At 44.8% G+C, this 16660-nt stretch overlaps 1 protein-coding gene across 1 annotated transcript in view; it reads left to right on the forward strand.

The window, feature by feature from the left end:
• Positions 1 to 8234: 8234 nt before the first annotated feature.
• T265_13816 (hypothetical protein) overlaps positions 8235 to 16660 on the forward strand; it is a gene marked incomplete at both ends in the record, with an annotated part of 17550 nt that continues 9124 nt past the window's right edge. Inside the window, 3 exons of the mRNA XM_009170658.1 lie at positions 8235 to 8332; positions 11999 to 12213; positions 15787 to 16009. Coding sequence (XP_009168922.1) covers positions 8242 to 8332; positions 11999 to 12213; positions 15787 to 16009 — 529 coding nt within the window. The remainder of the gene's footprint in view (positions 8333 to 11998; positions 12214 to 15786; positions 16010 to 16660) is intronic.

The following is a 16660-nucleotide window of genomic DNA, read 5'->3' on the forward strand; positions in this document are numbered from 1 at the left end:
AAAAGTCTGACCCACAAGGCAGTGGGAGAATGTAGGGCTTCCTTTGGGGACCCTGCCGGGAGCCGATGACTCAATAGTCTGACCTGCTCGGCTGCAGGGGGTTGGCCTAACCCGAGGGCGCAGGGAATAAGGCATTACTGTCTCATTCCTGATGCGGCTGCGCACAGCAGGTGCCTTTTGAGCAGCACCGGGCTCTTTGGCTTTAAAAGTATTTCCACCGTATTGGATAATGCGCCGGCGGTCACGGTCAACCGTTGGGCGACCGGAGTGTGCGGTTTTTGAGGAAGGCAGCATCGCTGCTTCCATAAATGTGGACAGGCTGGTCGCCTGGGGGAAACACTTTACTACCTTCACACTCCTGTTGCAGAAGACAGTACGAATTTACCCCCAAACCTCTTCGTACCACGATTATTTGTAGTGCGGGGTCCCGCTGCTCTTGGTCTGGCTGCTCTCCTTTGGTCTTCCTGGCATGGTTGCACATTGTGGAACGAAGTTCCAGCCAGTGTAGCCCGCGGGATCATTGCAGCACTCAAGCTCGGCCACCACGTCAAGGTGGCAGCTTTAGGTCGGGACTAATAGTAAAAGATAACGAAGATGCCGCAGGTGCGATCACGGTACGTGAGACATGTTTTCTAGTTTTTGAAGTGCACCCAGTGTTTTTTGATAGCCTCAACAGTGCAGCTGGTTAGACTAGTTGCTTAGGGGCTTGCATTTAATACACTGCGAAAAAAAACAGGCGAACGAGGTCTGGAAAGCGGACATCAACCATCAGGTTTGTGTGGTGACACGCTATGGTTGAGAGACATTCATATAACTGGGGTCTACAGAAGAGTATCCGTCAAAAGTGGGAGTTAACTGACAGTAGCGAAGAGCTGTGTGATTATCAGCAGTGGCCAGTTTCTGCCCGACCGCTCCTCTGTATTCAGCAAGCAAGGGGGCGAGATGGCCCAATTGGTTAGGGCGTGAATTTACTGACCGGAAGGTTCGTGGTTCGAATCCGACCTCCGCCACTCGACTTCCCTGTCTAGGCTTGGGCAACCTGGCAGTATCCCAGCCCTCGTGCATCCTTCGGGTGGCATGGCAGCTAGGCACCGGAAAGGTGCTACAGCTGAACGCTTTTTTTCAAGCAAGGTTGTCATTATCACGAGGTGACCGATATGGCATGAAAGTATTGGTTTGTTTTGAACAGTTGCTTAAGCAAGTGCTACCTCAATCCAACTGACAGCAGACGTTACGGGCCGAGTAAACACGAGATCTGTGCGATCGTAAAAAAACTGAAGAACTGATGACTCCCTACAGAAACTGTGGCCTTAGCTGAGGTCTCTGAGCTTTTTCAGCGTGTGTTGAACCATTTCACAGTGTCGAAAGCTGAATCTGTTCCGTGAAATCGGTGCTCCTCAGTTTTACTAGCGATCCCCGAAGTAGGCGATTAGACGTGTGATAATTATAGCAGAATCAGCTTTATTGACTTTTCTGCCAACTTTTTTTGTAGCAAGTGCTAGATACGCAATGTCGAACCAAGAAAGTTTCCCAACCCCTGACCTAATAGCCAAGAAATCTTCCTCGCTTCCGCCCATTGATCACCTCTTGTATGAGGACTGCGGGCGTAACATCGACAACCTTCAGTATAAATCAGTGGGTTATGGGGGGGGGGGGGAACAACGCGCCACACCACTCACAGTCTTTTCGCGGCGGTTGTCGTTAAGGAAAGGGCATTTTTTTATTATATCAAGGTGGACTTCAGTGTTGCCGAGCGGTTGCAAGGGGATTCATCGCGTATAAACCGCAATGTAATCCATGCTTGTTGGATCAGCGGTATACTGCCCAGGTGCCAAGACAGAAAGAGTGATTGTACCGGTTTCCTTAATAAGCGAAGATTCGACTATTATGAGAGCTCTGTGGTTTACGAGTTCGTGTTCCCTTGGGATGGTATCTGGCTATCCAGGAAGTCCATTGCACCTGTTGTTCAAGTGTGCAATAGCTCAATAGATATCTTATTTGTATCGGGATGAATGAGCCTCGATTTCGAACCCCTTTTCGGCGTCACGTCGGGTGCCTCATGCCTCGTAAGTCCTTGAGTAGTTTAGAATCGGACATACAATAGTCTGTCAACTCAACTGGGGTGCCGCAACTCACATTTACCTTTCACTTTTACGAAACTAACTACGCAACTAGAATTCTTTAAATCGGAGGCAGCGTTACTAACAAGTTTCTGGGAAAATTTTCGGGAGGAATACGGCCTACTCGGGCTAGAGCACCACCCATAGTATTTAATCTCCACTATACAGAGACATCTTTTTCGATATGTTGCAGACAGCCAACGTATAATGTATTCGTGGTCGAACGCTTAGAGCCTTCGGATTGGAACGGTTAGGTCTAAAAGTCACAGACTTAGTTATATCGGTTGCTTTCTAAACACGGCCCTTAAACTCCAGTGAACTGTCAGATGTCAATTCTGACGTGAATTGCTGTGTGTGCATGTTTCGTATGCCTTGGAAGTGCATGCGCCCATCACGGTGCGTTTGCAGCTTACGCAGTTGTCGAGACCCATAGGCTGTTCAAAATCTCAAGCTTTTCACCGGGATTCTAGAGAGCTCGTAAAGCCAAAGTATGAAATGAGGGGAATCGCAACTGCCGAATCATTAAATGAGTCCCTAGTGATCACCAAACATTTCTTAGTACCCGTGCTTTCAAAAATCGTTGTAGATGAAATTGATAGAGACCAGCCATACACAAACTTGTTGGTCAAATAAGAAGTTTTCATCTCCCAGGCCGATTTCTCTTTTAGGATTAAACAGCCAGTAGGTTCTTGATTCTGTTGTAGAGAACCGAGGGTTTTGTGTTTCCTTGTCGTCCTGTTGTGTCTTTTCGAGTCGTAGCCGTTAAAACCCCGTCATCTGTGTTGTCCCGATTGTTTGGAATTCGAGTATAACATTAAAGTGGTGCACCTCCACCATGCGCTTCAAAAGTTAATTCCACTCGACAATCGGTACATACGAGGCAGACCATACATATGCAGGATCTCTACACATGTATCCTGTAGTCCGTTGGACATGTGTCAGTGGGAGAACTACAGCAGTTTTCGATAATATTTCCGTTCTACCGAAAATTCCCATGTATTTGAATGTCCAGGGTGTCACCACTGATATTGGTTTCATAACCTCAGTCTTTTTAGCCATGAGGTTTTACTAGACGCGCAGGTGCTTGCATTGTTGCACAGTGAAGCGCCTGTATCCAACCTCCGTAGGATGAACGAGGACTGCTCTGACCAACACCTGCGTAGGCTGGATTCATTGCGACCCCAATCAGTGCACACCGTTATTTACTAGGTTTGAGTCGTAGGCTGCGACATACGACGTCAGCGATAATGCGAACAAAACCTGGACGTGGGTACTGATCGCTATTATTTTATGTGGAAATTTTTAGAGGTCACGCTGTTAGTTGTTTTTCGAATCCGAAAGCACATCCACATTCCAGTCCGTTGGACAATACTGGGTACGTCTTGTATTCTTGCTCGTAACTAGTCGTAAATAGTGTTTCGTAGGGCGTATGTATGAACACATGCGGTCCATATGCTGTTGAGATGACAACTAAATTTTCTGTAGGTTACTGTGACCCATAAAACAATTTATTGCGACTTACCAACTTCAGAGCAATTCAGTGCAATTCTTTACTTGTGTATTCAGGTGAGGCACCCGTTGTTCGGAGTTGCTTTAAATAAATACGTATCCAACCACATTTAAGGCTGTTGGTTAAGCTGACTAGGAAAAGTTGGCGGAATATGCCAACTTTTGCCACACTTCCCTTATAACAGCCACAAAATACTATCAAGAAACCAGGTTGACAAACTAATGATTTGAAGATCTCATTGTCAGTTTACTATGTAGGCATATCAGGTATATATATTCATCTAGTATGGAGATCCTAATATCACATTCTTTTTCGACCCTCTGAAGCGTCGCCGGTGCATTTACTGTTTAGTAGAGTAGTGCATACTAAAAAAAGCGTTCAGCTGTAACACCCTTCCGGTGCCTAGCTGCCATGCCATCCGAAGGAAGCACGAGGGCTGGGATACTGCCAGGTTGCCCAAGCCTAGATAGGGGAAGTCGAGTGGCGGAGGTCGGATTCGAACCACGAACCTTCCGGTCAGTAAATTCGCGCTCTAACCACGGGCCATCTCGCATACTGTTCGATTGTCATGGCGAAACTGCGGGCCACGTGACGTAATTTGATTTGATTCAGCTTGGTGAGGGTGATACAGCTGTGAGCGGGTTGTTAGTACACATTATTAGATGCCAACATTGGAGATAGTCGGCATGTGTCGTTCGCTGTTTTGGAAACGGATGCTTGTAACAAAATTCAACACAGCTTCCGTGAAAATAGTTCATTATACTTTCCATAAACATGAAAACAGCCACCGAATTCCCGAAATTCAATCATTTTTCGGCATCCACCTGGACAACACCGGAGGAAGCCGTACATAGATAAACGAGGCTTTGTAGAAGTAACTAGAAATAGGTTCAAGCAAAAAGATGCGCGCATGCTGCACTGCCTTTCGACTACGGCTAAAGGGGATATCTGGTACTAGTCAGTCAAGAACACCTCTGGTCATTCACCCCTGGTGCTCAAACGATCTGGATAGATGAAGCTCTACGCAACACGTGAATAAATCTGACGGAACCGATCCTAGCAGACTTCTCGACGACACCATTGATCTACTCCATACTGGCTGATCAGGCTTTTGAAATAAGTTAAATTTGGAATGTCCACTTTCCAGCCTCCGGAACACGTATGACTGTATACTGACCGTTAGTGTATGGGGTGAGGTAATGTCTTCAGTGAAGTTTCAGTGAAGCGATTGATATTATGCTTGATCTGATGAAACCTACCGGTAAGACTCCTAAGAGACGGTTCATGTAAACCCTTACTACCGTTTGAAAGCAATGCTCTATTGTCAAATGAAGCTGATTTTGAGATAACTCCAATTTACTGTTATTAGGGCCTTCTACACTCACGTTCGTTTCACGTTCGAATGATTGCTTGGTCGCAGAAGTGATAGGAGAGTGAGTGTCGTTTCCCTTTTTCTTAATATCAGCAGATAAACTTCATAGTTCAGGTCACTTCACTCCGGACTCATCGAATCGATCGATTTGTTTCGCGGTCACGATTTATTTACAGCACCAGTAATCGCTAAACAATCAGGAAAGGACACGAGATTTATCGCAAACGACCTATCCGAGAGCCGAAGTCAGTGACTAAGCGTCATTCCGTAAGACGCACCCCACCGACGCCCCTCATACTTAGCCCACCATTAGGTTCCGGTTCTCGTTGTGGGCATGGAGTTCTACACAGCTTTATTTAAGAGTCATGAACCATTATGCTATCATTTTGACTAAAGAGCCGTGATGCGATTTATATAACATTTTTCTCACTTCATTCTCTCCCAGTCGTTAAATAAAAATAAAAATAGTCGGTGAGCTGTGATCAGCTGCCGTCACATGAAGGAACCACGAGGACCGGGATACTACCAGGCTGCCCAAGCCTAGCCTAGAGCAGTCGAGAGGCACGGGTTCGAACACGAATCTTCCGGTCAGTAAATCGCGCTGTAAAAACTGAGCCCTCTTGGGTCTCCGGTCTCCTGGTCCCTAGCATTGACTGTTCTGTTAATTCATCCATTTGTGTATACTTATTATATTCGAAACAGTCGTACCATATTTTCAAAGCAGTGGACCTCGATCTTTCGAAAGCTTATCCGAAGACTCCATCTACAAAGCCACGTGGGCGCAAATGTGAATGTGTAAGAAGCTCATAATAGTTCATATCTTGGCTACGTTCCTCACTATGGCGAACCTGATGCGCCAGCTTACACATGTTCCAGTTGCTGCAAATGGCCTGAGGGTAATTTGTTGAACACCTTCATGCAGAAACGCTTTTTGGGGTCGTCATTAGTTGGACAGGGGAATTTTTAACCACGCTTGCACAACCTTGTCTGACAAGATGGTGACAAATAGCCACATCTGGGAACTAGGAACGATTCACTATCCACTTAGGATGGATCTTTGGATTTTTCCCGCACGTTTATGAGTGCAAAGCTTAGTCCTGGACATGACTTGTCCGAACATTTGTGTTTATCCTGTCCACCTCTTATGTCTCAAGGCCATCTTCCACTTGGTATGGTGAACCTTGACCTTTTCTGTTGGTGTACTTTAACTGTGAACACTGCAAATCTCCCCCTCAGCGAATGGAAGGCTTCAGAGCTTGACTCAGTGAATGCCTGGTATATTCGGTGACTTAGTGAGCATCTAGGGCAACCTCAGATTGTTTGTTGTACAGTATGGGAGCTTTGGGACAGTATGAGAGAGTTTGGGACATTTCCCTGAAGGTACCTAATTTAATCTATTCTATAGAGTCATTGATGCCTCTCCATTTTTTGTTCGCGTATATGCGTAGCTAATGAAAGTCTACACGGCGCCATAATGTGAGATAGTCTACACAATTTGCGTTTATAGTTTTTTTTCGGAAGGCGTTTTGTGAATCACATGCCACCTTCCTGTCCCACCAGCATTTGTGGGCTCTCGCCACCTGTCAGTTAAGCTCTCGCAAGCCGGTATCCTTATTGATTTACTCCTTAACGGACTAGATTTGTTTTGCCCACAGTGGATAATTCACTTACCACGCCTGTCCTTTTTTGGTTACTTTATTCACACTGGGTTCGAAGTTTTCGCCTTTGCTCTCCGGAATGTGATGCAAACACACCTCGCTCCGTTAAACGGGTTGGGTGAGGACAGGAGTATTTACGCCGGATAATGTTGGTGTGTTGGGATTCAGTCCTTGCATATTTTGGGCGGTGCAACTAGTGACGTCCTGAACATAAAGCCACTACAATCGCCCAAATGAGTTCCCCAAAAGATCACTTACCTGATTGGTTGTTTCCAATTGAATTGGTGGATGTGATTCATATCAAAGCAGCTGTCGTTCACCATGTATGAAATTATTTAATGTCTGCTGTTAGACGCAGATCAGAAGGCCACTTTTCAAACTACCTAAATAATAAATAATAATAACTAAGTGTTGAGCTATTACTTAGTTCAGTTTTGGTGACGTTTGAATTGTGTTTTCTGTTCACGCGCATTGAGGTCCTACCAGAGTATTCAATACACCATTCCCGGTTGCAGATCAGTCAACATTCAAAGTTCCGGAGCTTCTTCCTGGAAAACCATGCCCTTAGGTTATCCGACCAGAAGCCGGCAACCAAATCGAAAGTGCCTTTTGGGATCAAACCCATATCTTTGAAATTATAGTCCACAGTATTATCCATCCGAGGTTTTATGATTTTACGAGCCGCTTGGCCTAATCGCTTTGACTCCTCCCTAAATTTGGTTCTTCCAAAACGCTGGAGCCAACTCGCAACTGTCTCATTTTTATTGGTGTGGCTTTAATTCGAGAACGTGGACTCCACACTTGACATTTAGGTTAATGAAGGATGATTTGGATTTTTCTGGGTCAGACGGTCGCCATGCGCCGGATCGAAATCACAGCTAGACTGTTTGCTTTGCTTATACGAAAGAATTCTGTGTGTAGTCACGTTGAGTTGTCTACCTCTTCGAAAAGAATTCGTTCATTTATTGCACTCTTTCGGTGCCTAACTGCCGTGTCACGAGGGCTGGGATACTGCCAGGTTGCCCAAGTCTAGACAGGGGAAGTCGAGAGGCAAAGATCGGATTCGAACCACGGATCTTCCGGTCAGTAAATTGGTGCTCTATCCACTTGGACATCTTTACCTCCTACAGGGAATTAGTAAATACTTAGGGTTAAGTGTGATCGGAATGTCTTCCTGTATCACGGATCTTCGGTCAGTAAATTGGCGCTCTATCCACTTGGACATCTTTACCTCCTACAGGGAATTAGTAAATACTTAGGGTTAAGTGTGATCGGAATGTCTTCCTGTATTGTTCGGCGATAGTGCAGTCCGATCCACATGAGCCCAAGATTTGCCACTGAACTTACCTAACAACCTATCTGAAGTTGTCGACTGTACTGTACGCCGTTGCTCTGCAGGCTGCTGTTTGAAAAGCAAAGTGCATTCTGTACTTCGCTTCATAATGCCCAATTGCCTCGCCTCTTCTTATAGCCTCCCGCTCTCTGACTGCAGCCTCATCGAATATGCACGGTGGAGGGTAAGATGCCTTGTTTGTGCGATGTCGTCAATATTTTCCTCTTCTCCTTGCTTTTAGATGCATTATGAGCAGTTCGGCGCCACTGATTGAGCAGGAAATCCTCGACTCGATTCGACCGACTTTGACTGAATTACTTACCATCTGGGATTATGTGGGTGAGTTCTGTTGATAAATTCCATAATGCCTGCAGTCACGCGTTGGTTTCCGCCAAATCAGCCTCACTAGACTCGAGTGGTTGAGTAAATAACCTTGTCTTACCAAGCATTTATAGTTGTAGAAGTTCGTCCCTATGTACCTCATACCTCCCAGTTTTTAGATCGCGTTATTTTATTTTGACAATATGACTTTTTGTGAAGAACGCGCTGGGAGGTGAGGAAAATCTAACCATTTTACCCGACTGCTCTGTGTAAGCGTTTCCTTCCAGCGTAGCTGGTGATGTTAGTTTAAAAAGTCGTTCCTAAAGTGGAGCTTCTGTGTAGCTGTTTTGCTGTGGAGACCGATTATTCGTGGTCTCGTTTGAAGTGAACGTGAAAGATGTATGTGATTAGGGCTTTCAGCAGAAAACAAATCGACCTTGATGTCTCACCCATTAAATAGATACGAATACCAGTCGGTGGAAACCCATCAATATGACACCGGGTAGTCTAAAACAAGCAGGAGTTTCTGCGGCTTTTCTTCAGCTTTTTCATTAGACGAGTGCTTTCTGTACGCAAGCGTTAATCATGATGAATATGACTGTGTCCAAAGGTCAGTAGTCAGCCAAGTCCCCTCACTCGCAGCACGTTGACTGATCAGTCATTTTGTCCTGTTGTTGCTTGTTAGTTGGCATGTTTGGTATTAAGGCAGTTCGAAGGGTCTCAGCATTTCATTTTCTCTCTTGTCAGCTGTATGCAGCAATCAACTTATGAAATATTAACTTATTCTTCCATGATTGCTTGACGTGGCGTGCATTTTGATATGGTTTCCACAAACCGTGGTTTACCGCTGGCTGATTTTAAGGACGCATCCTGCGAAGTTTTTTACTGGAGAACAACCTGATTGGTGGTGTGGTTTGTATAATCCATAGCCTTACGCAGTTAACTTATATCCAGGCCAAAACAGTTACGCTCGCTATTTCCTAATGAACTCAACTGCAATGACAGATCAGATCACGTGACATGCAAGATCGATGAGAAGCTCCGTATTTCGGCCATTAGTATTGTTATGTCCTCGTTGTAAGAGACAATGATGTGGCTGTTCGATCTCGACTAGTGAAAAACCTCTGGATAACAAACACTCTTCGAAGAGGATTTTTGCATAATGGAATTCTTTTTTGCATTCGCCCTTTATGGGGAATAATCCCCTTGGTCGAAGCCCGGAAAGTACCCCAAATGGCCGTTTTAATTCACGAGGATATGCGGTAAAATGGTGCTGGATTTGCTATTAACAGGCATTTATTACTTGACTGAGCTGTTGATTCCACTATGGTCGGTGCACCATGCCCGCCGAAACATGCGCCCTAACCTTCGCCCATATTATGGTAACTGCTGATAAATAGGACAACTTTTTAGGGTATACGTTCACCGTCTTTGTTCCTTGGTCGAGCGAATCGAACAGTTTGCGCATTCTGTCCGAAGATTGGCCCACCTGTGCGTGCGAGTGACGACGTAGACAACCCAGGTAACATTTCAGTATGGTGAGCGTAAACTAACCGATGATCGCATCTTTTCCTGAATCGATGGAGTAGTTAATCGTCGGTCAGTTGGTGAAGAAAACTTGTATCGTCAAACTTCTGATCGTCGTCATTGCTGCTTGGATCACGTGACGCCATCAGTTTAGCCACTGGTACTTGCACATCTGTCCACCTACCAGATCCTCTGCAGGCCCATACGTTGTGAGAACTGTACCGCGACGTGCTATCAAAAACGTTTGACGGGAGGCAGTTGAATGACAGTCGTTTGGTTTATTTGTTTCGTTTGTGGGATCCGTATGGCTCTTGTTGGGACTATGGTTGTTTCAGCTTTCGACTGGCGTGGGTGTAAAAATGCATTGGAGTGTACCGGACCATGTGAAGTGCATATGACAGGTGGGGTCTGTCTGGTAGAACGAATTCCACTAGGTATAAAGTTCCCAACTGCAAAGCATGTCCCGGAGTGAGATATTTCTGTCTATTAGTGAGAAAGTGAGGGCAGTTACTTTGAGCGAAAACAGCCCAATCTACTGCGTTATTGTTGGTTTGACTGGCAGTGTGATGAGAGATAAGAAAAACACCACATTTGAATTTCAAAAAGGCTGGATTCTACTGGTGGAGTCGCGCGTCCACTAACTAGCTTCTTTCACGAAATAAACGGTAGATTATACAAGTGGTTAATAACAGCGCGTCGAAGATACGACCAATTACTGGGAACATTTTGGACAAAAAACCCCAAGAACTGGTCAATGGTCATATGAAACAACGATTTGCTGCACATCCTACGGAAATGGTTAAACACTCACTTCGTCAACCCACCTGGGCGGAATCCCCGGGAGCAGCTACCTCAACTGCTATTGGTAGGTGGCTGCAAATTTCTGTAGTGTGTTTAACGTATCCTGTGGTTCATCGGGGTAATTTCTACTTTCCATTGTCTTTGGTTTATGGTAATTCCGACACACCGATGTGCTACAGGTCATCACAGCTTGTGGTGGACAACAAAGAATGAGGTCACCATAGTTGTTGCTTCATCAATGTTTAGATGGCGCCCACCGTGGGCGCGTAAGGGGTTCATTGTATTAGCGAGCGCTCACACAGCCACGAGCTTTGGGCAACAAATAAAGGCAAGGTCCAGTGAGCGGATATTGTGGAAATTCGTCACTGTCGCATATCACCGCTCTTTTGGAAAAGGGGTAATATTGTTTTACACATATATCATATCATATCATATCATATATATCCATGCCGCATCCGTCTAGTCGACGATGCGTGGAGGCGTTTTCCCCGACGAAAACTCCCAGCAGGATAGTGGGGAACACTTTGTCAGCGTGCGTTTATGTAGTATTTAAAGGCCATCTGTTATCTCCCAACGTGATTGGCTAGTTGGTTGATAGCGTTTTTCGTGAATTCATCGGCCCGTTTGTGCACTTGTTGCGTTGTGGTTTGCGTTCTTTCAAGTCGATTGGTGATCCCGAAGCCTTCTATTTTTAGTAGCTTCATCCCCACCTATCACTAAAAATAGAAGCCTTTGGGATCACCAATCTACTTGAAGGAACACACACCACACGAACGGACCAATGAATCCACTAAAAACGCTGTCAGCCAACTAGCCAATCACGTTAGGAGAGAACAGATAGCCTTTAAACGCTATATAAACGCCTCAGGCAAACAGGGGATACCCAGCCAACTGGGCACTCATGATGTCTCCTCGTATGGTGACTAAACGTTTGCAAGTCAATTGCCAAGACCGGCGCACAGATCAACAGCTAGGTGCACGTACGTAATATATACGTAATATGTATGGAAGACTATCCAGTTATCCTCTTCTGGCCCAAAAGCGGTCACTTTTGCATGGTAATCTCTCGAGAAGATAACTTAAATGATGATGGTCAACTTCGAATCGACCGCTTCGTCTCGGGACGTTTGCTTTGTTTCCCCATCTGCTTACAGCACTGTTTCTATCCACCGAATATCTACCTACTAATCATATCTCCCTTTGAACTGTAGGAATGATGTTCATCCCTTTCAATGGTTCTCACCTCTCTACTACGAAATCGAACATAAGAGGACTTACCGTAATTATAGAACTGGCTGATAATGTTTGGTTCCTCACCGTTATCTGTTCACTTTACCCATACTCTCTTTACTTCAGGCTATACTGGAACAGAACGCTCAGATCACTTACACACGGCAATCCGGAAACTGCGCGGAACCTTGGAAGAGGTGGTCGCCGAAGAAAATGCTGCTCGTCTGGAAATGGAACACCAAGTGGAACAAAAACGCAGAGAGGTTTCGGACCTATGCCAACAGTTGCGACTACCCGCTTTCTTGCCGGACAGGGGCCTCTCTGCGAATGACCTTCTAAAAGTAGGTTATGTTTGTGCGTTTTGAGGGAGTTTTCCCAACTTGCTCAACCTGTCACTCACGGGGGTCTCTTTGTGAATGTAATATCTATCCGCCTTCTTTCACACAACGTTCCTTGCCGGTAACTTGCCACCTCTATGTTTAATGTCTTCTGATGGACAACGAACCTTTTCTGATGGTGCTCATTGCTATGGACAGAGATCAGTGGCAAGCCCCGTAACACCTTTGTTCCGGAGTCTGATAGCACAGGTGATCAAGAAGTTCAGCTCATATTCTAATTTCCGGAAATTACATTTTTAACTCTCCTTCATCCTGAGCGGGACAGTTGAAGTAAGCTGAAAATACATTTCTTTACCAAATTCCTTCCCATTTTCTGAACTTTCGACATCCATTAGTGATTGTTGTCGCTTATACACAAGGTGCTTAACCATTTTGTACACGAGTACTTTTTTGCACCACCAGTCATTTGATACTGTTTTAATCTTTCTGGTATCCACGGTACTGACATACTCATCGAAAATATCCAATGTGGGTGTGCTGTAATGTACACGAACAGATAATTCCAGCATAACTTCCACACTTTTTCAATCATTCTTTTGGTTTTCTCGCGATATCAACTTGACCGTGGTTCAGCCCTCGTACAGAGCTACGCGCCGAAACGATAAAATAACATCTTAGTTCCATTTTTGAATAAGTTACCAACTGCACGACCTTTCCGTTTCTTGATGTCAACTAACACTGGAAGTTATTGAGAGTTATGAATGTGACCCGACTCCTCGGAGGCCACAACACGCAAACACGGAACACTGTTCCGAGGAGGAACTTGCTACATATGACCAGTTCTCCTTAGCGGTACTCCGTATGGTTACCATCAGAATGATAAATTAGCAAACGCACCATGGATCTTCGGTATTCTCACAATGAACCCCCCCCCCCATACAAGAAAAGTGTCTGCGCTGTGGCTTGATGTGCGCAACCGCTTGGAATCATAACTATCGCGCGTTAAAATCCTAGGTGACGAAACCTAGAAAACGCCATGCGGGTGCCATCATCCGTACTAAGCACACGTTTTGATTGAGGCAAGTACTTAACAGACGGTAATTGCTTGTTCTGAAACTTCGCGCTTTGCGGATGACTGATCACTTAATCCAAGGATTTCTGGGTTTCTTTCTAATCTCGGTATTAATCAGTGTTTCTTGAGCTTGCCAATTCCTCGCCTCGTTATCGCGCTCTTTATCATTCCTTGTGTACAATTAATAATGACTTAAGATGCTGCACTGATACATCTACTCTACTTAACAGTACACATTAAGGTTATCTATCAGGCGCTACTTGTTGTGAGCCACCTCCTCCTGAACGGGCTCAAATCCTCCTTTGTATATCTTTTTACTGGAGGAATGCAAGTGGGATGGGATAACACATTATCTATAAGCATTAACTAATCCTGTGGCTGGGTTTGGTAGATCAATAACAGCTTGGGGAGATCAGTCTATCAGACATTGAGGAAAGCCCTGAGGTACCCAAGTTTGGAGATTTGATGTCCGTTCAGTCACATAGGAGAAAGTTTTTTGGATGCACCGGGGTCTTTGTTCGCGAGTTTCAGTGCTTTCAATACAGTGAACAAAAGTCCGTCTTTTTCTACAATTCAGGTTAACATCCATAAGCCTTGAGATGACTTTTTGAACATTGGTCTCATAATATTTCGTTTTCAATGCTACACAGAACTGATAAGCAATTCAGTCATAAGGACCCTATCAAGACGCACTGTAAGCAAGCGGACTACGTAACAAAGTCCAACAAACTAGCACTGACTACAACGAATATGGCTGTAAATGCAGAAAAGCATAATATTGGATTTGTGTACTTTTATGGGCAAGTGTGTAAAGTCCGGATACTATGGCCTGCTTTCATTGTTATCCGACCTCACATAGAATCGGAGTTAGGAAAGAAATCCATGGGGCTATCCGTATTTCGATCTTTGGATACATGAGACATCGGTATTGTTATAAACAGCTGATGGGGAACTGGGATTCATGGGTTAGACGAACTCTGTCAGAACACAGTCATGAGAACCAGTGTCATGGTCTGCAGAATTAATAGATGATGGGAAAGTCAGTGGGGCCTATGAATGGGGAAGCAATTTACGTAAGATTGCAGAACACATAAGAATGTATGTACGAACCGTGCGGCGGACAGTCCCATAAAGTTCCATCATAAAAACCCGGTAAAGGATGCATATTAGAGTTTAATATACCCTCGCTCAACTGGTGGACATAATATTAGAGCAGACGATGGGCTTTCATCTCGCTTCGGAGAAATAGTTAGCGGACACACGTGGTAGCAAAAGTAGGAGTGGAGCTGAGGACGTTCGGGAGAGATGCGGAAGATGTGGCATTCAATTCCTAGCTGCAATCGATTGTGCCATGTTTACCCTTCCCGTACACCGTTTGAGGAAAACAGGTTCGTCAATTTAGACGCGTTAAAAAGTTCCATTCCGTTGTTTCCTGTCTTATTTGTGCTCTACTTGTAATCAGGGCAATGCACCTCCCCATTTGTAGGCATGGATTTCTTGTCTATAGAGTCGTTTAAGATGCCGAGTGCTAAACAATCCAATAGCTGTCTAATTTTTTTTTAGGAATGAATGGGTTAAGGCAGTCTCGCTTCGTTTGCTCACGCTCAGAAGCTCGAGATAGCTCAGTGGTTGAGGAGCAGATTTAGTGAACGGAGTATCTGTTGTTCGAAGCCAACCTCGGCATCTCAAATCCTACCATCTAGGCATGGGCAACCCTCTTCCTTTGGATGGCATGATAGCTAGACGCCAGAAGGCTGTTACAGCTTAACGATCATTATTCGTTTATTATTTATTATGTGAATCGATGTGATATGCATGATAGCATATTGATGCCTATCTGGATGGTGTGCACATAGCAACTCAAAACGTAATTTTGATAAATCGAACAGATATATTAACGAAGCATAAATGCACACGATCGCGAGCAAATCCCCATTACTCTCCATCCATCTTTTCCGTCCAACTTCGTTGAAGTGACTGTTCTACAGCGTCCTATTACTCCGGTGAAAAGCACCAATCTAGGATAACACTGCACTTCCTAAATCAGTGCCAACATCTATTCTGAACACCGTTACAACTGAAGTTTGAGTGGTACATTTATGGTTTTGAAAATATGTACCCGTACGGTCTTCCCAGAAATAAACATGACAGAATAACCCGCTGGTATCTGAGATTTGAAATTCACAAACCACTGGTTTATTTGATTGTGAATTGCATGGAAACGGTCTTTCCAACAACTCTGTTTTCAAGTGTTGATGGTTCTTTTTGCACCCCACCCCCATTCAACACATAACATATGGATAGCTATATGTAACAGTAAAATCGGTGCTTGTAATTCAATGGAATGACCGTACTTCATTTCTTTGAAGTGCTTTGTTTGTTCTCAGCTACCCCACCTTCTACATGTAAGGTGCTCCTATTTCTGCTCTTCACGTTAACTATATCACCAGCACAACATGATATTCGTTGCTATTTCCTTCTCACACCCTCCCGCCTCTAACAAGACTCTGGAACTAAAGTGCAAGGAACTTCAGCAGGCCAAGTTTGACCGGTGTGAAGAGTACATGAGATTGCGCAACAGACTGGAGAAACTAAGCCTGCTACTTTGCGAACCAGCTGACCTTGGTGCGAAGCGTGTCGCCTCATTCCCACCGCTCACTTCGAGTAACAATATCGGCGATCAGGTCGATCAGGTCACGACAAGCGATTTCGATCCGGCCTCCTGTGGTAAGTCTCCGTCTTGCATTATTCTAGTATGTTGTGATGTCCTCATTAAAGTTGGAACGATTGAGACAAACCTTTCTATCCATCCATGCTAAGTTTGACGACCTCCTTGTTTCAAAACTTTATGAATGAACGCCATTTAGTTCAGAACCACTGCATTTGCGTTCTGGTTTTAAACGTCCTTCGGACTGTCATAGTACTGTCTTATCAAGATCGCCTGTGTTCAAGGATTTCTGAGGGGAAAACGTTAGACGTTCTCCTCTTTTTCCGCTTGAACTGGGTTGCAATGACGTTAGGGTACAATACCGTCTGCTTCTGCAGCCGATTTCCACGCAATTCTTGAAAGGGGTTCTTTTGCCCGTGATGGTCGCTCAGTAAGTCCAAATAAAGGTTACCATTCCTAGTCAAAGTATGGCACGATTTGCCTTTCCCTGTCCGCAGGACAGAGTGAGACCTCATCATAATCATCATCATCATCTTTCTTGAAAGTCTTTTGCCCGTGATGGTCGCTCAGTAAGTCCAAATAAAGGTTACCATTCCTAGTCAAAGTATGGCACGATTTGCCTTTCTTTCCCCGCAGGACAGAGTGAGACCTCATCATAATCATCATCATCATCGAAGACAGCAACATCAGTGTTGACACTGATGCTTCAC

The sequence above is a fragment of the Opisthorchis viverrini genome, assembly GCF_000715545.1.
Source record: "Opisthorchis viverrini unplaced genomic scaffold opera_v5_107, whole genome shotgun sequence".
Taxonomy (NCBI): Eukaryota; Metazoa; Platyhelminthes; class Trematoda; order Opisthorchiida; family Opisthorchiidae; genus Opisthorchis; species Opisthorchis viverrini.